This window comes from Terrapene carolina, unplaced genomic scaffold (assembly GCF_002925995.2).
Source record: "Terrapene carolina triunguis isolate 2854851 unplaced genomic scaffold, T_m_triunguis-2.0 Scaffold141, whole genome shotgun sequence".
Lineage (NCBI taxonomy): Eukaryota > Metazoa > Chordata > Testudines > Emydidae > Terrapene > Terrapene triunguis.
This window is the reverse complement of record NW_020664492.1, coordinates 8,837,221-8,859,258: the sequence shown is the minus strand read 5'-3', so window position 1 is coordinate 8,859,258 and position 22,038 is coordinate 8,837,221. Positions and strand designations below refer to the sequence as shown.

The 22,038-nt window shown below is 44.2% G+C and overlaps 1 protein-coding gene across 1 annotated transcript in view; it reads left to right on the top strand.

Moving 5' to 3' along the window:
• Nucleotides 1-21,282, top strand: part of LOC112117710 (probable tRNA methyltransferase 9B) — a 32,659-nt gene extending 11,377 nt beyond the window's left edge. The window contains exon 3 of the mRNA XM_024215753.3: nt 18,641-21,282. Coding sequence (XP_024071521.1) covers nt 18,641-19,674 — 1,034 coding nt within the window. The 3' untranslated portion in view covers nt 19,675-21,282. The remainder of the gene's footprint in view (nt 1-18,640) is intronic.
• Nucleotides 21,283-22,038: the final 756 nt, after the last annotated feature.

Genomic DNA, 22,038 nt, shown 5'->3' with positions numbered 1-22,038 from the left:
GCAGCTGCTGGCCGGGATCCTAGCTCTGAAGGCAGAGCTGCTACCAGCACCAGTGCAGAAGTAAGAATGGCATGGTGTGATATCGCCACCCTTACTTTTGCGCTGCTGCATGCAGAGCTGGGCCCTTAGTCAGCAGCCGCCATTCTCTGGCCAACCAACTCTGAAGACAGCAGCGCAGAAGTAAGGGTGGCGTGGTATAGTATTGCCACCCTTACTTCTGCACTGTTGCTCGTGGGGCACTGCCTTCAGAGGTGGGTGCCCAGCCAACAGCTGCTGCTCTCCAGCTGCTCAGCTCCGAAGGCAGCACAGAAGTAAGGATGGCAATACCGAGACCCCCCCTAAAATAACCTTGCGACTCCCCCCCCCCCCATGCAACTCCCTTTTGGGTCAGGACCCCCAATTTGAGAAATGCTGGTCTCTACTATGCAGATTTCACGGGATAGGGTAAAAGCACACCAAAGGCCAGATTTCATGGAGGGAGGCGGCCAGATTTCACAGTGCATGACACGTTTTTCATGGCTGTGAATTTGGTAGGGCCCTATATATAACAGTATGTACAGTACTATACAGAAACCAATGACAAACCCATAGTATTGTAGGTGACCCTAAAAACAGCCTTTACACTTTTTTTCTTTTTTTCTTTCACAATATACTCATGCCTCACTGCAAACAATTTCAAAAACTCTATCAAACCAGAGTGGCAGCGTGGTAAACATTGCACAGTTATAAATAACGGTGCAAGACAGAGGAGAATATAAGGTCCCCTCTCTATTCAGAGACTATTCTATTACATAATTTCTCTTTTATTATTATTTTATTATTAATAGCAGTGATAATGGTTAACTTTTATATGCCCCAATCCTGCACACGCTTAACTTTTATTCGTGTGAGTAGTCCCATTTAAAGGCAGAGATTCGTCTGAAGTCAATGGGAATACTTTACTCAGATGGACGCTCCCATTTCTTTCAGTTGAGTAACTGTCTTCAAATAGCACATTTCCTCCATAGCTCTCAAAACAGTTTACTAGGAGAGGAGTTGTTTGTGACATTTGCGTGAAAACCTGACCCTTGTTTTTAAGTGTTCATCTGCTCCTGCTGCATTTTCTCCTCCTGAAGTCATAATCCTCCAGTTGAAAATTATAATTATTGCCACAGCAACTAATTTTTATATTGTAAACAGGGGATTGAGGTTTTAGGTGAGTAATAGATAGCAGGAGAAGATGAACTCCTAAACCACAATATCTTACATTTGTATAAAAATATCTTACATTGTCTGTGCTCCTTCCTCCAGTTTCCCATGTGATATACTAACATGATGTTCGCAAGTGTAGGAGTTCTAATGGAAGCTCACAGCCTGAACCAACGAACCCCTGTGCATACTCTTCTGCAGCCAACATCTTGGAGTACTTTTATGAAAGGAAGGAAACCCAGAATCCTATTAATTATTATGGTAAACCCAAAGGACCCAGTCAGGACTAGAGTCCCACTGGGATAGGCACTAAATAAACACAGACACAGATATGGTCCCTGCCCCACAGATCTTGCAGCCTAATTGGAAAGAATATGCAATAAGTGAATGTAGCAACCAAAGAAGTGAAGATGGTAGAGAAGTGGAGTGGATGAAATTAATCACAGTAAGATCAGGTGGTTACATAGACTGGCTGTGGAAGCAGTTTGATGGTCCTTGGTGCTACCAAACCATCTGAGTTATTTATTTAATTTAATAAATAAATTAAAATCAGCTATCCCTAAACCAGCAAATCCTTTGAGACAGAGAAAATCCAAGATGGTAGTTGCAGTGTTTGCTGGGACTGGCAGAACATCCCTGCAGTTTGTTGCTGAGGAATGCTGTCCTTATCAGCTGACACCACTGTGTATCAGTGGAATTCTTGCTAACTATTATGGGCTGTTCTTATCTCACTTACACTGGTATAAACCAGGAGTAACTCCATTGAACTTGTATGGTCTAGTGTCCCTGGCACTGACAAATCTTTGAAAAGAGGCAAGTTGTAATGGATTTATGAAGCAAATTGTAAGTTTACTTCTAGTGGATATTACACAGGCAGCTCTGCCTGGTGCATCCCAGAAAGCTTGATCATGATATTAACTAGAATTGCTGCCTCCTCCTTCCTCTAGGAACTTACATCAATGAGGAACAACCCTATCTCTAAGGTTCCCTATTCTGTTACAAGTTAGAGCATTGTAAAACAGGTGTGAGTCCAGAATCAGGTCTTGTGTTTTTCCATGTTTCCATTGGGCTGTCAGTGGCCTGTTAAGCTTTTTGCAATTTAATTATTCATTTTAGATTGTAATTGGTCATTGGGGGTCTTATTACTGCTGTCATGTTGACAATACATCTTTGTTTCAAATCTTAGTCACATGCACTTAACAATCTGTTGCCTGGTTACTAGGGCTTGGCCATCTGTTCCATGTCATTAAGCTAAGTGACAGCTTGTCACTGACTGAGCAACTTGTAAATATGACTGTTGTCCTCCAATCGCTCACTGCGCAGAACACCACAACTATGGCTTTGGAATAAGGAAAAAGTTTTCAGGTTTAAACAACCTTCACAAGATTTCTTCTCAAGTTCATATTGTCAGTCTAGAAGCTCTAAGGAAGCCACAGCACAGAATTTTCATGGTATAACTCAATAAAATCACTGCCCTGCTGCATAAGGCACTAAAACAGCTCTAGTCTTTACTTGGGCAAAACTCCCATTGACATCAATAGGAGCTTTGTTTGAGAAAATGTGGTGACTCTGGAGTAGGTTATGCTAACTGTAAGGAGAGGCAGAGGCAAACCAAGACAAGGGATGATTTTAAATTTTTAGAACTTTATAAGGTGAAACCCCAAAATTGTACCAGGAACATAAATAATATAGAACATTACCAAAGACTTACTACTTAATGTGGTTGGATATATTTGTGTGTGTGTGTGTGTGTGTTTTCTCCCTAAGTGCTGTCCCAGCTTTGCGCAGACAGTTGGCACAGCAGACCTCGAGCGAACCGCCCAATGACCAAAGATCTGTTAAGGTACAAAAGCACCCAGTCAGGTTTATTGTTGACGAAGCACGGTAATAGCACCTGGCAGACTCTCTGAGGGTACTAAGACATGTATGCCCGTGACAACGGACGCAGCTCAGTCAGTGGCAGGACTTTCCACTGCCCCCTAGGCTGGGTGAAGATACTCTCTCTGAGATACATCTTTATACCCTGATAAAAGCAAGTTACGTACTGTCCTCCTGACCTTATCTTTTAGGAGGGGTCAGTGTGTTTCTGTTCTCCTTGGGGAATGTTTTTGTACCATCCTTGATATCAGGATGTTCTGGTACCACTTGATATCGGGATGTGTTAGCGTGGGTACTCAGGTACTTCTTAGGAATGTGTATTTCTGCAATATTAGCACTGTTCTTGCCAGATTCTGGAGCAGGTCCTGCCTCATACCAGGCCTCTGATACAAGGACTTATGTCTCAGGCTCTCTTCCTACTACACTTATAATAATAATAAACAACTATAGCTTACCAACACGTTAACTGTTGTGAGCTTGTACATGCTGTGCAGTTAGTACCAAATGCATTATTATTAATGAGAGATCACTGCAGAGAAGAATCAGCTTTTCTTCTCTTTGGCTGTAAGTCCAACTGTCCTGTTCTTTTCCTTCTTTTGGGCTTGAAGAGCTCCTTAGATTCGATGTTCTGCAGCTGTACCTCTTTTCACTGCATTTATCCACAAGTGGGGTTTCTTCACCTAGTGGGCCCTTGCTTCTCCATTTAGGCACCTTTGAACTGTCTTCCGTCAATAGATGTTCAAACAGTCATTCTCTCTGTTCATATACTTGAGATCCTTTGTGGATGGGCTTCTTGTTTACTGCTTCCAGGATCTGTTTTCATCTTACAGACCTTTGTGATCAATTATCTCTGTCAGCAATTATATTTCCTTTCAGTTATTTTCCCTTAATACTACTCTCTTTCTGGCACAGCTGTAGGTTTTATTTCCCTCTACTTCCCTTCTCTAACAGTGACTGCTAACATACCCAGGTATAGCAACAAAGAGTCCTGTGGCACCTTATAGACTAACAGATGTATTGGAGCATAAGCTTTCGTGGGTGAATATCCACTTCGTCAGACGCATGACGTATTCACCCACAAAAGCTTATGCTCCTATACGTCTGTTAGTCTATAAGGTGCCACAGGACTCTTTGTCGCTTTTTACAGAACCAGACTAACACGGCTACCCCTCTGATACTGATACCCGGGTATATTTTTGTTTCTGCTTCTCCTGACCTGAAACCTTTCCTATTTTCCTCCTTTCCTCCTTCTCACTTCCTAGTCCCCTACTTTTATTCTCCTGTTCTTCTTTTATTTTATCACCTCCCCTCCTACCCAGGATCCGATTCATCCACCAGCTCACATCTCGATTCTTCTTCTTCCCTAGCAGTTTTTTGGTCCAGCTGCCCCCCTCTGGTGGATTCCAAGCCCCCATCCCAGCTCAAGCTGCCCTTTCATTGGCTGTTTCTCGCCCCAGGACAGCATTCTCTGCTGCTGCATCACAGGTGCTAGTGCCAGGGTAAGGGTTACTATGAAAGGACTGCAAGGTTGCACCCTGTATGGAGAGTGTCGTGAGCTCTTTCCTTCCTCACCTTATGCTCCATTTAAAATCCCAGCCCCCTCCTTGGGCCTACCAGTGAGCAACTCAAATTGCTGTCCAGTAACCTCCTCGTCCAGCTAGATAGAGCAACACTGAAAGGGAGGCACAGCTGTCTGTGTTTAATTACTTACGCTAAACAATGTGTTCCACCTTGTATTTAGCAATGATATTCTGAGTACATTTCCCAGACTTGAGGAAGAGCTCTGTGAAGCTCGAAAGCTTGTCTCTCTCACCAACAGAAGTTGGTCCAATAAAAGAAATTACTTCACCCGCCTTGTCTCTCTAATAGACTGTCTCAGTGAGTGTCATTCCAGGCTCACACTTAGCAATAAGCTCTCCTTGTTAAAGAAAAGCAATTTAATATGAAGAAAGGACCAAAGGAAGGGAAGTGTATGTTTGTAATAGATTTACCATTTGAATCATGAGCTTGCCTCAATGGGACCAGTCCTGCAGACCTGACTGAGGCAAAATTTCAATTGATCTCAGTGTAAATTTAGGATGACTAAAGATTATGGGATCAAACCAGTGTAAGTTCTTTGAGGATAGAATTAAGTAAAGAGAGAGATAAGAGGCTCAAAGAGGATTCTCTCCCCCCCCCACCCTGCTTTTTTTTAAACCCAACTTGCTGATATTTTACAGTGGTTACCCCTACCTCCCTGTGACCAGTCTTTTGCTGATGCTGACTTCACCCCTTTACAATTGTGCTTAACTTTAAACACAAAGTAATCCCTCTGTAGCCAATGTAGCCAGATTCTTAAAGCTAGGCACATGAGTAAGTACCTTGCTGAGTCAGGGCCTTAATAAACCGACCGTTTATAATTATAATTGTTTATATTAAGGTTGCATCCACATGTGTTAAGTGCTGTCCACAAATATAGGAAAAATCTAAGGTGGCAGGAATTTCACCATCTAAGAAATTTGTAAATGGGTATGTTGTGGGGAAAGAAGTAGTTCTTGGGAAAATTAATGAAATTTAGCTAGTAAATTCTCTGCAGTAAGTAATTGGCATTTTAGTTTATTATTATTTTTCCCTCACCTTCTTTTAATACCATCGTAAGGAGGAGAATAAAATTGCATTTTATTTGGAATCCTACATTCTGTATCTATTCCACGTGTTCCTATTACTGGAACTGTCAAAGATAAAGTGACATCTGAAGTATATATACAGTCTATAAAAAAAAAAAAGGCTCTGAGATAGTGATTCTCTGATCCTTGAAAACTTTTCAAATTCCTCCTAAAGAGATTTAACTTTAGTATAAAAATTTGACAAAGTAATTTCTGAATACACTATTTTCCTTGCACTTTAACAGCGTTTAAATTGAATCACTGACCTAAAATACTCATTTTGAAAATTCTCTTTAAAAAAAAAAAAAAAAAAATTCAAAGTTGTGGATGCTTTCAGTTTTGTTCTTTGAAGACAGCTGAATGGCATAAAAGTGTATCTTACATTGTCTGCCTTTTCTAAATAATCCCTTTTAGTAGGATTAGTCTCAGTATTAAATTAACAGAAGAAGCAATTAATTATATTTTTATGAAGCGAAGAAGAGGAGAATCTTTGAAATGCTGTTCTCCCCCCCCCTTCTTCATTTCATATCAGAATTACATTATGTATTTTTCAGATGTGGGAAATCTTTTAGTCTTCAATTTAAATGAAAGTGCTGGGAATGAACAGCACCCAGTACAAAATTCATTTGGAATTACTTTTAGATCTGCTGGGGAGAGTTGACACCTGGCTGAAATTAAAAGGAATGTGTAATTTAGAACAACTGTTAGTCTGCAACGTAAGGTGCTGATCCTGCAAACAGTTGTGTTAATGCAGACCCCTGTCAATTAAGTTTCCGTTTGGCCACAGATACGTTACGCTATACCCTACTTCAATGGGACTCCTCATCGGTGCAGGTGTCCACACAAGTGCAACTGTTCACAGGAGCAGAACCTAAGTCAGTACCGAATACCTTGATCCCAGGATGACCATAACCAGAAAGTTAGGAAACTTTAGCTCACCCAAATCAAATAGTTGTAGCCTGGATCCACAAAGGTAGTTAGGTGCCTAAGTCCCAGCTTCACAGTAATCCACATAACTCTTGCTCAGCTGCTGTCTAACCCTGTAGGTGCCTAAACTCACTTAGTGCCTAAAGCTTTTGCAGTAAAAATTCTGTCAGTGCCTATGTTCCTGCATTTGAGCATGTGCACTGATGCCTCCCTCTAGGCAGCCAGAGACCCAACTCCCGCCTAAGCACCAAAATGATATGTGAACCAGGGGAGAACAGGTGCTCCTCTGTCTGTCTTGCCTGATCTGGTATGTGGGCTCATAGGCTGCCTCACTCCCCACAGAATAGCTGGGGCAGGGGAGGATCTCCCTTATAACCTTTAGCCCAGTGATTAGGGTTCTCACTGGGGATATGGGAGACCCCTACTTCAGACCCACCGCCCCACCCCCAAATGAGGAGAACGGATTTGAGGAGAGATCTGCTACCTCTCAGGGGAGTGACCTCATCACTGGATAATGGGATATTCTGATTTGGGGCTCCCTCAATCTCTCCTGTTGAAGTTGTTCCACGTTAATTGAATGAATAAATAAATATTAATTGTGCCAGAGAAATAGGGAGACTCTTTCTATGGTCTGATGGTTAAAGCACTCGCCTGAGACATAGCAGATCCCTCTTCAAATCCCTTCTCCTCAGGCAAAGGGAGGGCTTGAACCCATGCTTGTCCACATCCCTGCTGAGTTCCCTAACCATTGGGCTAAAGTTTATAAGGGAGAACAGCCTTCCCTAGCTGTTGTGTGTGGAGGTAGGCAGCTTCTGAGCCTGCCACCCTGACTTAGGCACCTATCTCCAGCAAAAAGGTGGTTCTCCCATTGGCTAGCTGAGGCGGCTCCCGGCCTACTGTGCTGGTTTTGTGGATCACATTTAAAGGCACCTACCTCTCCCAATTCATTGTACAGGGAGACTAGGTGCCTAACTCAGGCTTTGTGGATTGCAGTGTTACTTCTGTGATTTTTTTCTAGGTGCCTCGGAGTTAGGTGTTGCAGCACTGAGCACTGCAATGCCTAAGTCCCTTTGTGGCTCCAGGCCTTTGTATCTAGATTTCTCCTTCACATTGACTTGTTTGGGGGAATTGTAAAATTCAGTGTCTTCCTACTAGTTCCCGTCATGCAGTACATGGTGTAGGTTCCTAGTTTTAACCTTTCATACACCACCACCTCACAATGCTATCTTTTTTTCCTAAGGTGCCTGTCACAATGGTATCTAAGCACTGAACAACAGTTACAGAGGACACTGAGTGCTGCAGTAGACAAAGAACAAGATTTTCAAAAGAGACTTGTGATTTTGGGGTACCTTAAAGGGACTTTGTGTTCCAGAAAGTTCTGAACACTTACCCTCTAAAAATCAAGTCCCTTTAACGTCTTAACGTTGAGCAGCCAGAAGTCACTAGTCACTTCTGAAAATCATGGCCAGAATTCTCAAAGCTTCCTCTGTTCCTGGTGTACAAGCTTTTTGTTTTGGTTTGGTTTTTTGTTTCCTCTTGCTCCCTTTTTCTTTCTGTTTCCTTCTCTCCATTCTTCCCAGTTGTGGGTTGCTCCTGCTTGAAGAAGAGGCCATCAGTGGGTGAAGTTTAAAGCTCCTGTTGAAACTGAACTGAGTACATCATAATGAGAACATGCTTTCTCAGTGCCTTTAGATTGTATATTGTAACTAACCCATTGCCATACAGAAACTTTGGGGCAGCTCCTTACCTGGTGTAAATCCGCATAGCTCTATTGACTGTAATAAAGCTGCATGGTCTGAGAGTCTGGACCTTAGTGTCTGTCATTGTAATGCAAACCAGGGCCACTCAGAGCCAGCCAGAGACATCAGCCAGCAGGAGCAGAAGCAAGCAAAGCAAAGCAGGAACTGGATGGAGGGGGTAAAATGGGGGCTAAGTGGGCACCTCTACCCCCAGCACCCAGAACAGTGCAGGCTTGAAAGACTTCCCCTGCCCCACACTCAGAGCGAAGTCCAGCCAGCAGAAGCAGAATCAACTCCTTCAGCTGTCATTCCTCCCCTTCCCCTGCCAGCTCTGCTGCCTGGTTACAGGTGCAGGTCACAGGCTCCCGTGAATTTTTGTTTACTGCTTGTGACTTGTCCATGACTTGAACTAAAATTAACCATGACACAATGTTAACCTTCCTTATCACACTTGCGAATTGTTCATCCATCATTGATGTACAGCAGCTTCTGAGGTGGATCAGAGCAGCAAAGCTAAACAAGTTTAGACCAGAAATTGAATAATACCTTCTGCAGATCAGGCTATAGGGGGAAATTTAATTTATAATTACCCATGTTTAAATGTAACAGTGGCACTTGGAACAAATCCCCTATCTAGGAGAGACGTATTGAATCTCTAACCCTCAAGATATTGGCTAATTCTAGAATGTAAAACACCTTCAGGGCTACCCATTTACTTGAGAATTTCAGGGGGTTACCATGGCATGGTGGAGTAGGGCAAAGGAACGGTGAGTGGGTGGTGGAGGAGATGAGTAAAAACCACTGATTCATAGAGTCCAGGGTTGGAGGGGACCATTGTGATCATCTAGTCTGATCTCATGTATCACACAGGCCATAGACCTTCCCCAAAATAATTTCTTTTGAACTAGAGTATATCTTTAAAAAAAAAAATCCTCTTGATTTTGATTTAAAAATTGTCAGTGATGGAGAATCCACCTAATATCTCCTCCACCAGTAATCAGGCTCTGTTCTACCCGGCTGCCCCATCTCTTGCCAGGAGCCAGCAGCAGTCCAGTGACAGCAGAATAAGCTATGATGGGGAGAAGCTGGCACAAACATAAAAACATAAGAATTGCCAGATTAGATCAGACCACTGATTTACCTCATCCAGTATCCTGCTCATGAGCGGCCAGCATCAAGTGCTTCATGGAAAAGTGCACGGAACCCTACAGTAGGTAGTTACAGAATAAGGAAATTTGAATAGAAATTTTTGTCCTAACCCACAGTGACTAGAGGTTGGCTTATGCCCTGACACATGAGATCAGTTCCAAAACTCTTTGCTTTTGCTTTTTTAGCAGTTTTTGTAACACTGGATGCAACTTTGTACAGCTCTGTACAAACTCTGAAGGTGCAAGCAGTGGCAGGTGGGTGGGGACAGGCTAGTTTACTGAGAGAGAGGGCTCTCTTCCAGTGGTCATGGGGAAAGAGGCTATACTGAGCAGCTGAGAGAGAGTGGAGGAAAGAGGGAGAAGGGACTGCTGCAAGAAGGGATACAGAGGAGGAGAGATGCATCAATATAGCTAACTCACTCCCCTCCCTCACCATAGCACCCTAAGGATGAGTATGTATTTGAATGGTAGATGACCACAAGTGGTTGGGAACTTGAATTTACCTCTCTGAAAGAGCAGCTCTAGGATTGCAGCACCCTTAAGCACCATGCTGGGATGCTAGTTCAATACTGGCTGTAAAGTGCCACCTACTAAAGTGCTAGCACCACTTTTTGCAGCACCTAGATTTTGTCTTGGCAGTCTCCCTTCCCAGAACAGACTAGGCCCACCCTAAGTAGATTTGTGAGGTCCAACACACAACCAATGGCTGTAGGGAATTTAGGTCCTACAATGTGTGTTTTCCTCTACTAGAGAGTACACAAAAGTTAACTAGTAACCTCTGTTCTTCTTCGAGTGCTTGTTCATGTCAATTCAACGTGCATGGTAGCCGGAAGATTTTTCCCATAGCAGCATCCGTCGGATCGGCCTGGGTGCTCCCTGGAGTCAAGCCTCCATGGTGCTCAATATAGGGCCCTGCCGACCCTCCACCTCCTCAGTTCCTTCTTAACCACCAGTGATGGTTAGCTGGAATGTCCCATAGCCCTTGCTTCAGCAAGTGCCTCTATCTTCGTCATTTGTATATAGTTCATCTGTAGTTAGTTATTGTATAGTAGTAGTTTAGAGTTAGTTGGGGGGGTCTCACCCCCACTTGCGAATCCCCAGAGCCATGGTATGCTGCAGTCCCCGGGATTTAAAAACTGTAAGATCTGCGCTAAGCGCATGCCAAATAGCGACCCTCACGCCTCTTGTTTAAGGTGCCATGGGGAAGGTCACCAAAAGGACCGTTGTAAAATCTGCTGCGAGTTGTGTTCCAGAACTCTTAAAGAAAGGGAACAGTGGCTTAAAGTTCTACTTATGGAGGCAGGTCTCCACCCCAGTCGGATCCGGAGTCAGGGGACCCTGCTCCCAGCACATTCTCGTCGCTGCGGAGCACCCCGGCACCATCATCCCAGGAACCAGTGCCGAGAAAGGATTCTTCCTGAGATGCTCGGCACCGGCATGGTTCCTCCCACAACCACTCAGAGGGTAGGCACCGGTCTCAGTCGCCGGTGCCTCAGAAGAAAAAAGCCGGAGAGGATTCGTTCTCCCCCAGCCGAATCCAAGGAGCCGACGACTGTGAGACCCCAGTCAGGCCACAGCACTAGATCCCAGGGCAGGGCCGTGTCAACTCCTGGCCAGGCGAGGCAGTTGACTCCAGGCCCGCCATGTTTGCCAGACCCTAGTGGCCAGCAACTGCCACTCCCCTCGACACCAGAGGCTTTTGCGGCGGCTCAGGAGTTGCTGTGCCTCATGGTGCCATTCTCGCCCCCTAGGACAGAGGAGATACCAGCACCATCGGCACCAACCCACCCCCACGTGCAATTAAGAGGGAAGCTGGCGATGATGTCCCGGTACTCTCCTTCTCCATGGCATCCTCCGGCACCTGCTCCTCCAGCAAGAGAGCCCAGTCTGTCCCCGAACTCCCAACGATTGGTGCCCCGAAGTACGGCTCCGCCGTGGTCTTCCTTTTCTGAGACCTTGGAGTCCGACTCCTACTCCTACCACTCCGATAGGAGCAGTAGCCAGGAGGTCCAGGTCACGGTGGGAGAGACGGGCTTATCCGGCACCGTGGCCGCTGCGATGGCAGAATCCATCGCAGTGGCCCTTCTGGACTCCCTGGGCCTTCCACCAGAGCCAGGGGTCCTGCTCAGCGGTAGCTTTGGCCACCTTTATTCTGCCTTCGGCCAAGTGACCAGTCAGTGAGTTGCTACCACCTACGTCGATGCCATCGGCTGTGGCACCGTCACCAGCACTGGCATCAGCACCGATAGTGACTTCTGCACCATCAGCGGCAATGACAGCGATTCCGATACTGATTTCGGCACCTAGTTCGGAGCCGACAGCCCCGGCACCGAGGGGCATGGCACCATCAATGTCAGCACCTGCTCGGGACCCCCGAGAGTCATGGGACCCCTTGGGTGCTGACGGCAGGGAGCAGCTGCCGTTCATGGGGGCCTCCTCATCCTCGTTGCCGGACAAGGCATTGGCAGGCACTGCCATAGCCCCAGTGCTTGAAGACAGCAGGGTGTTACAACAATTGCTGCGCCGGGTTGCCCAGGCTCTGGGCATCAAGGCAGAGGATGTAGTCGAGGATTCTGATCCCATGGTGGATATCCTCACGCCCTCTGAATGTCTTCCTGTATTGTTCTGCCGCTCATAAAAACCATCGCGGACACCGCCAAGACCCTGTCCCGAAACAGGACTTTTGAAGGTACAGTCAAGGACAGTGCACCAGAGCAAGATCTGGATCCACCCCACCTTACCTTTTCATCCTGACTATCCCCTTTCTACTGTGCACAGTCCCGTATTAATTCAGACCACCAAGGGTGGGCTCAGGCTCATCCTAGACCTGCAAGAACTCAACAGGTTCATGAAGAAACTCAAGTTCTGCATGGTCTCTCTGGCCTCCATCACCCATTCATTGGATCCAGGAGACTGGTATGTCGCCCTCGACTTGAAGGATGCGTACTTTCACATATCAATAACTCCGTCCCACAGAAAATACCTCAGGTTTGTAGTGAACAACACCCACTACCAGTTCACAGTCCTCCCGTTCGGCTTGTAAGTGGCACCTCAAGTGTTCACCAAGTGCATGGCAGTCGTGGCCACGTTCCTGCACAGGCGACAGGTACAGGTGTTCCCATACCTCGACGACTGGCTGATCAAGGGCCAATCCAGGACTCAAATGGAGATGCAAGTCACCTTCATAAGAGCGTCTTTCCACGAGTTGGGCCTTCTGCTGAACGAGGGGAAATCAACACTGTCCCCAGTTCAGAGGATAGAGTTTGTGGGGGTGGTACTGGACTGAACACAGGCCAGGGCATTTCTCCCAGAAGCAAGATTTCAAGCCCTCGGCAACATCATTCGAGGTCTCAGGTAGTTCCCCACCACCACAGCAAGGAATTGCTTGAAACTTCTAGGACACATGGCCGCTTGTACCTACGTAGTACAACATGCCAGACTCAGACTTTGACCTCTTCAGTCGTGGATAGCGTCAGTGTATCGGCCAGTCCGGGACAGCTTGGACAGGATCGTAACCCTGCCTCACCTGGTACTCGACTCCCTCCTGTGGTGGCTCAACCCACAGGTAGTATGTGCAGGGGTCCCGGTTCACCAGTCCTTAGCCATATCTCTCCGTAGTGACGGATGCATCAGCCTTGGGCTGGGGAGCACATTTGGGAGACCTCAGGACACAAGGCCTCTGGTCTCAGGCGAAACTCACTCTCCACATCAATGTCGGAGAGCTGAGAGCGGTACGCCTGGCATGCCAGAATTTCCGAGCTCACTTGACAGGGAGATGTGTATCAGTCATGACAGACAACACCACAGCAATGTTTTATATCAACAAAGGGCGGGGGGGATTCACGCTCCTCTCTCCTGTGCCAGGAAGCCCTCATGCTGTGGGACTTCTATGTAGAGCATTCAATACACCTGAAAGCATCATACCTCCCTGGAGTACAGAACAAGTTGGCGGACTCTCAGCAGGTTGTTCCACGGCCACGAGTGGTCCCTTCGCCCGGATGTTGCAAACTCAATCTTCCATCAGTGGGGCTTTCCCCAGATAGACCTGTTCGCGACGCAACAAAAAGTGCCAGCAGTTTTGCTCTTTCCTGAATCACAGCCCGGGCTCCATCGTGGATGCGTTCTCCTCCCATGTGGAGGTCATCTCCTATACACGTTTCCGCCCATACCACTCGTTCACTAGGTGCTCCTCAAGGTACGGAGGGAGCAAGCTTTGGTGATATTGATAGCTCCAGCCTGGTCCCACCAGCACTGGTACACATCATTCCTGGAAATATCCATGGAAGCTCCAGTCACCCTGCCACTCTTCCCAGACTTATTAACTCAGGATCACGGCCGTCTCCAACACCAGAACCTCGAGTCGCTGCACTTCGCGGCATGGAAGCTCCGTGGCTGAATCCGATGGAGCGTTCTTGCTTGGATCAGGTTAGACAAGTCCTCCTTGGCAGCAGGAAACCCTCCATGAGGGCTACCTACCTTGCCAGGTGGAAGAGATTTTCAATCTGGTCGGCACAGCACCGTTCATCCCCGACTCTCGCCTCCATGCCACTTATACTGGACTATTTTCTCCATCTCAAGCAGCAGAGGCTGTCCATGTCGTCAATAAGGGTTCACTTGGCTGCCATCTCTGCCTTCCACCCAGGCGCAGAGGGCCGCTTGGTCTTTGCTAACCCTATGGTCAGCTGTTTCCTTAAAGGTCTCGACAGGCTATACCGACATGTCCGACAGCCTGTCCTGGCTTGGGACCTCAATCTGGTCATTTCCAGACTCATGGGACCACCCTTTGAACCTTTGGCGACATGCTCCCTGCTCTGTCTCTCTTTCAATGTGGCATTCCTGGTAGCAATAACCTCAGCCAGGAGGGTGTCTGAGCTCAAGGCCCTGACATCAGAGCCCCCTTACACCGTAAGGACAAAGTTCAGCTCAGGCCTCACCCTGCTTTCCTACCGAAGGTTGTGTCACAGTTTCACATCAACCAAGACATCTTCCTCCCAGTGTTCTATCCTAAGCCACACTCGACTGGCAGGGAGCAAAGGCTTCACTCTTTAGATGTCCACAGAGCGCTAGCCTTCTACATCGAGAGAACGAAGCCGTTCCAGAAGTCCATCCAGTTATTTGTGGCAGTGGCGGACAGAATGAAAGGTCTTCCTGTCTCTTCTCAACAGATTTTGTCCTGGATCACGTCCTGTATCCGTGAGTGCTACAAGCTGATGGGGGTTCCCACACTCCCAATCACTGCGCACTCCACCAGGGCTCAGGGCTGGTAAGAAGGAACTGAGGGGGTGGAGGGTCAAGAGAGCTCTATATTGAGCACCATGGAGGCACGACTCCAGGGGTGCCCAGGCCAACCCAATGGAGGCTGCTATGGGAAAAGTTTTCTGGCTACCGTGCATGTGCACACGCACACACCTGATTGGAATGGACGTGAACAACACACCTCGATGAACAACGGTGACGAGAAGGTGAGTAACCATTTTTCCCCCTGTATTGTGGGTGGTAGCTGCGCCAAGAAGGAAATGGGGTTTGATCTGCAAACCCTTACCCGTGTTGAAGTCAGTGGTTCTGTGACAGAATGCGCAGGACAGAACTTTTATTTTGTATATGGCAACACTCATTCTGTCTCTTTCACTTCCCCCCAGCCTTCATTATTCTTATGGTTGAGGACAAAACTGATGCTAGGTAATTTCAGCCAATGGGTTTTTTTTTTTTTATTATTTAAGACAAAACAAACACCACTTTTCATTTAAAGTATTGGTCACTGTCACATTAAGACATAAATATATTTCAAGGTCATGGCAACCGGTCCAGATTCTGGCCTTTGTTAAGGCTCTTTTGTGGTGTTCTGGTGCCTTAAAACAACCTTAAAGGTAGCTTGACCAGCTAACTTGGGAGTTTCCTGGCTCTTGTGTAGGGAGTGCTGCTGGAGAAAGTGGGGGAGGGTGATTGGACCACTGCTGTACTCCGCTGATCCATGATTGTCCAACTGGCCCTTTGGGGGCTGGTGCTGCTAGTGTAATTTAAGCAGTCCTGAGACTTTAAAAGAATGGAGAATCAGGCTCAATGCTGTTTAATTTGGTGCTAGTGGAGAGTGAAATCCCAGGTTCAAAATGAATATTTATATATCCTTCCCAACAAAGTTAAGAAAGCAAGTAGCTCTGTCTTTGAAACAAGACCTAATTGTAAATTAACTAATATTTAGTTATAAAGATTTGAATGTATAAAGAGAGAGCTAAATGATTTTTCCCATAAGCAGCCTGCTTTAGGTGACTGGGAGTGTGTTCTAATTGTGGTCCCTGACAAGCGTACCTTTGGTTAAAAAGAAAAATGCATGATAAGACTCATGAGGATCTGAAATTTAAGTGCAACTTGATGTTATCATAGGAGAACACTTTCTCTTTGCTTCCTCAGGTTATGCCTTTTTTAATGTAATGCATCACTCAGGGTACGTCTACACTTACCGGAGGGTCCGGCGGCAGGCAATCGATGTTCTGGGATCGATCCCGGAAGTGCTCGCCGTCGACGCCGCTACTCCAGCTCGCCGACAGGAGTACGCGGCATCGACGGGGGAGCCTTCCTGCCGCGTCTGGACCGTGGTAAGTTCGGACTAAGGTACTTCGAATTCAGCTACGTTATTAACGTAGCTGAATTTGCGTACCTTAGTCCGAAGTGGGGGGGTAGTGTGGACCAGGCCTCAGGGAATTTCAAACTTACTCCTCATTCCACACAAATTCATTGTACGAACACTAAACTTTTTCTAAGCATCTGAAGGTTTTATTAATAAACTGTAACCCTTTAAATGCTACTGGAAGCCTTTTTAATTAAAATGACCATAATGTTTCAATGTCAGACTCTCAGCTATTGCTGTAGAATTTGAGCATTTTTGGAATTGATTTCTGTTCTTCTAGAACCAGTGAAACATACAGGCAGAGTAGCTGAATAACTAGATGTTGAAAGAGCCTATTTCTTTAAAGATTAGCTTTTGATCTTCTCATTGCTGCAGAGAAGGTGAATTCATCATTCATTTCTGGCAGTGTTTCCCTATTTTAGCTTGATTCCATGCTGTTATTCTTTTAATTCTAGAAGTATCTCTTTCCTCTGAGGGAAAGCAGATCTGGTTGAACGTTGCTCACCCTGACAGATAAAGATGTGCTGAACATCTAGCTATGCTGCCAGCATTTTGTGCACATACATTTCTGTAAGGGGGTGACAGTTTTTCCCAGTGAGATGTATAATTTGCATATGGGGGCAGGCACTTCAGCACTGTAACGCAAAGTTACTTTATCACCAACGCTTGAGGTGATAGTGCATAGAAACACAGGCAGTAATTTGTGTGGACATTTTCACTAAAGAAAATTTAGGGAAAAGGTTGGATAAAAAATTGAGCAAAACTTTTTCCATCCCCAGATCTCGTGAAGATGTGTAGTCATAGCTTGTGTTCAGCATCTTCCCCATCACAAATGTTCACAACCTCAGTGTTCTGTTTGACTTTTTTCTCTCTCTCTCTCTCTCTCTCTCTCATCTTCCCATATCCAGACTTGCATCAAATTTGGTTGCTCTATCTTGTACATCTTTACTATTAGTCCTTTTCACTCTACCACTACTGCTAAAATCCTTGACTGCTCCTTAGTTATACCTTGCCTTCAATGTAACTATGGAATTCATACCCCTATTACCAATCAACCAAATCCTGAAGTCCCTACTGTATACCAGAATCTGATATCTGTCATTGTCTACCATGGAATTTCTCCAATATAATTAAGATCAGTGTTCATTCAGGCAAAATGCTGTGCCAAATCCTGAGCCTACGCAGGTGGTATTTGGGCAATTTTTTTATTGATGTCAGTCAAATCCTGAACTCAGTTCTGACTCAAGCAAAGGTTTTGTGAGTAAAGTCTTTGGGAGATTTGCTTGAGTTTGACTTCAGAATTCGGCCCATCCAGTGACAACTATTTATTGCAACATTCTGTAAATAACTATCCACCAAGACACAGCATAAAGGGGAGCCTTGTAGACATGGGAACATTTCTACTGTGCATGCTCAGTATCCAATCTTCAAATGGTCACATCTTTGTTTAATCAAAACTAATTTGTTTTCACACTTGGCCTCAGTGAGGCCATGTTAAGTTTCAAACTTCAGCCATTTTTTTCAGTAGTGCTGTCTAAAAGAGTGAGATGATAATTTTTTGTGATGGGAAAATGTATTTATTTTTCATTTTCTCATAACTTAAATGTGGCTTAAAGGATTTTGGATCAAGCATGGAGAATTTCAGCTGCAAAGGTGAATGGTTCAGAAAGTTATGAACATAAAAACAAGACCATATCATAGTAAAATAATAATAATATAGAACTTCTTATCAGTAGCTCTCAAAACACTTTTACGAATGAGGTAACAAAAATCTTTATGCTACTGTAACTACCAAGTTCTCACTATACTTTAACTATTGGTAATAGCATACATATTTTACTAAATAAAAATAGGACTAATTATTCAACAAGTTATCTTTAACACTGTGAACTAGCAAGACTAGATGACTGGTAAGTGGTTATGGACCCTTTCACTGCTATGTCAATGGTTTAAATTCACCCAGAACTAGTAGTGACAGATTATCTTTATTGTATTAGTTGTTCGGTGGCTGTTCAATTACTTAAGCAAAATGAGTAGGTGATTTCAGTCCAGTTTTTATTTAACAGGTGTCCACATCACAATAATTGGCATCCTTGTGTCACTCTTATTGGAGTAAATTTATATGGACTGGGTAGACCCCTATTCCCTTAGAAGCGCTGTCTTCAGACCACAGTTGGGCCATGCTAACAGGGTAAAAAATAGGGAACTACCCGTCTTGTACTTATTTCGTGAGTAAGTGGAGCTGCAGTTGCTGTCAGTCTGGAACTTGTCACTAGCACCAATACATGCGTTTTAATTTTATTGTATTTATAAAATAAATCTGCTCTGAGTTCCTTTCACATATGGAAAGGCTGTAGCATAGTGTAGTACAGTAGAAGACAGATGATTCTTTCCTGGGGTTCAAGCCAGTGTGTCCGAACCAATATTTTTCTGTGTACTATTCATTAGTGATTTGAGGGATATTTATTCACTTTATATGTTCTGTTCCAGTGATCCACCATTTTTCAACAAAGGAGCGGCGCGTGCGAGCGATAAAGGAGATGGCTCGCACCTTGAGAGTAGGTGGCCAGATGATGATATACGTGTGGGCAATGGAGCAAAAACGGCGAAAATTTGAAAAGCAGGATGTCTTTGTTCCTTGGAATCCTTCACCACCTTCCTGGACCTTGAGTAACACTTGTTCGCGTGGAATACAGAAATCAATTAATCAAAAGGACAAAAGGCTGGCTTTGGACCAACACTCCCCTAAGTTAGCTGGCACTTTAAAAGTACACAGGCAAGCAAGAAGTTCATCCTTTGTGGGGGAGAAGGAAACCACACACAACTTATTTGAAAAATCCCTGAGATGGTCTCTCTTTTCAAGATCACTTGATTCAATATTGGACTTGAGTAATCAGTGGCACCAAAGAGAGCTTAGCACATTTTCCAATGGCAATATTCAGCTGGATGAATTAAACAGGGGAAAGCTTTTTGAAAAAATCAGGCAAGGTGGCTTCATGAAGCATATTTCCAACTTGTCTTTGCGTTGCAGGCAGAATTCTGAAGATAATGCTTCTGAAGTAGCTGTAGAACCAGGGTCACCTATGATATGTCACCCAGTGCCTTTCAAAAGTTGTTATTCAGAATTAGGCCAGGACACTAAGCAGCCCCCAGTGTCTCCAGCTATAATTCATGACTGCAGCAGAGTGTGTTTACCTGACCTGGTTTCCCATCAAAAAGATGTCAAACAGCAACTTAAAATAGATTATCACCCAAAACAATCAGCTTTCCACCAACTCCAAAACAGAAGGAAAACAGACAGCTCTCTACAGGATACCAATAATTATTGTTCCATGGCCACATGGAACAAACAGCCGCAAAGGAGTCCTAATGGGGCTTGTCTTAGGTACTACCATGTTTTTAAAGAAGGGGAGTTGGTTGAACTGATAGAACATCATGTTCCTGAGCTACATGTTATTCATTCATACTTTGACCATGCAAATTGGTGTGTGATTGCAGAAAAGATTCACGTGTGGAAGATCTAGGGGAAGATTTTCAAAGGCACAAGTGCCTGACTGCATTTGAAAGTCAATGGGAGTTCGGTGCTTGGTGCCTTTGAAATTGTCCCCCAAGCTTTTTATCCCCATCTTGTGCTTTGACTCTCTGTGTGACTTTGTTTCTTTTGTTCTGTACTTGACTGTCACAGTCATATACCCTTTTAAAATCATTTTATAGAAACGTTTCCTTCTATAATTGTAATTTCAGGTTGGATGCATTTTAAGAGCTTTTTCCATGGCTTTTTAACAGTAGCTGTCAGTTTTGGTTTTTGTTGTTTTAGAATAGTTAAAATGCATTTATAAGTTTTCCCATTGGGATGTTTTTATATGGATATTGAAGATGTTTGTTACTCATTTATAATAATTTATTATCTTTAATGTCTTTTTATATTTAAAATGTATTGTGCGTTGAGGCTTGGAGTAATACAAGGCTGATGGTACTTTTAAGAAGGATTCATTATTTTATTACAGTCTGCCTGTCATTCTATATGATACCTCAAGTCACAGTAGAGAGAGTCCTCATAAAAGAAGTACCAGGTATATATAACCCAAGTTCCAGAGACAGTAGCTGGGGACACCCTGTCAGGTAAGTTTAAGACAGCTCATCTGTTGCCCCCTAACTGTCACAGTCAAGAATACAATGGACCTACTCAAGTATATATCACAATATAACCTTCCCTCCCCCCAACACAAATACATCTTAAATCTGTGTATTTCTCTGAGTTTGACATGTACGTTCAAAACGAAAATCCTCTTCTCTGTCACAAAATCTGGGAGAAGAATCAAAGGAATTCTTAATAAGCCATTTCAATCGCTAAAATGAATGATAATACAGAAAAATGCTTGGATGACAGGTGAATGCAAGGAAATAGTATTTATCAACACTAGCATGCAATAGTTATGCTTTTAAGACTTTTTTCATCAATAGACAGTCTTTTACAAAGGAGGTAAGTTTCATTATTCCTGTTTTACAGATAGGGAAACTTGCTCAAAGCCACATAGCAGGTCAGTGGCAAAAATCATCACTTATTGCTGTCCCTAATGGTCACTGTTTTAGGTGGTTTGTGTTCTTGTTCAAAGGTTTTCACTAGTTTCTTTTCTTTGGGTTCTGGAATCACCAAACCAAAAAGTAATCCTATTTTCTGGGGAAAGACACCGTCATGTCCAATGCCTTTGCAAATTCTTAATGTGTCTTACTAAGAAATTAGCCTGATGTATATTGTATCTTAAAGAGTAGTAAGGAACTGTACAGTCATCTGAATGTTTTTAATGTAACTTTAATTCAGTTTGGCTGTAATATCGCTAATGAAATTTTCTCTACTTCCTGAAATAGAATTTATGTAATCTGCAGAGTACTGTACTACATATTATATTTGCAGGGAAAGAGACTGCATAATCTAATTGGTCTCTTCCATCTATAGTGTCTGTTTCCACAATACTGGGCTTTTTCCCATGATGTTAGTACTTTTCTGCAAATGAACAAAAAATCATTATTCGCTTCAAAATATAAATACAGTTATAATTATTTTATATCATTGTTCCACAGTGAAAGGATTTTAATAGTTTCCCCTACTCCCTAATGTGACTTTATAATGTATTAAGTGGCAGTGATGTCATTATACTTTACAGACTTTCACTAATGTGTCATCCATTTTCCCATTGTTTAACAGATTGTTAACCTGCAGAAAAGCTATGTATAAGTGTGTTTGTCTGGAGCAGCCAATCCCTCCCCTGAACTCTGGTATCTCCAAAGCAATCTGATCCATCATTCTCCTAGCAAATGTTCAATCCTCCCAGACACCAACTAAAGTATCTCAGCTTGACTTTCTTCTCCCAATTACAAAGTTGCATCCTGCTGCTCCTAATAAATGGTACCATCCACCCCAGCAACCAGTTGTCTCCCTCCCTGCTCCAAAATGTGATATGCTACCATCTGATTTCTAATACTTCTGGTCCTACTCCTGTTCCTCCTCCCCTAGACATGTGCCTGAACAGGACCCGTGTGACAGATGGTAGCCAGCTTATCTTAAAGGAATTTTATCTTCTGTAGAAATACTTAGGATTCTAGCAACTTTTATTCTTTGTGTGCGCTTCTCAGAGAAATTAATTTCTCTATCTTGAGCAAGGGCCTATCTTCATGTGCATGGTGCTACTAAGAATGTTCATTAGTCAGCCTTAGAGAAGAACAGTAAATAATGACTTTTGGTCCAGTGCTGAAAAGTGGTGAGTGCCTTCGACTCCTATGAAGTCCAGGGGCAGCTGAGGGTACTTAATCCATCACAAATGATGCTCAGCACCTCACAGGATAGGGCCCCAATTATGTGAACTTTGCAGGAGAGAAAATAAAAACAG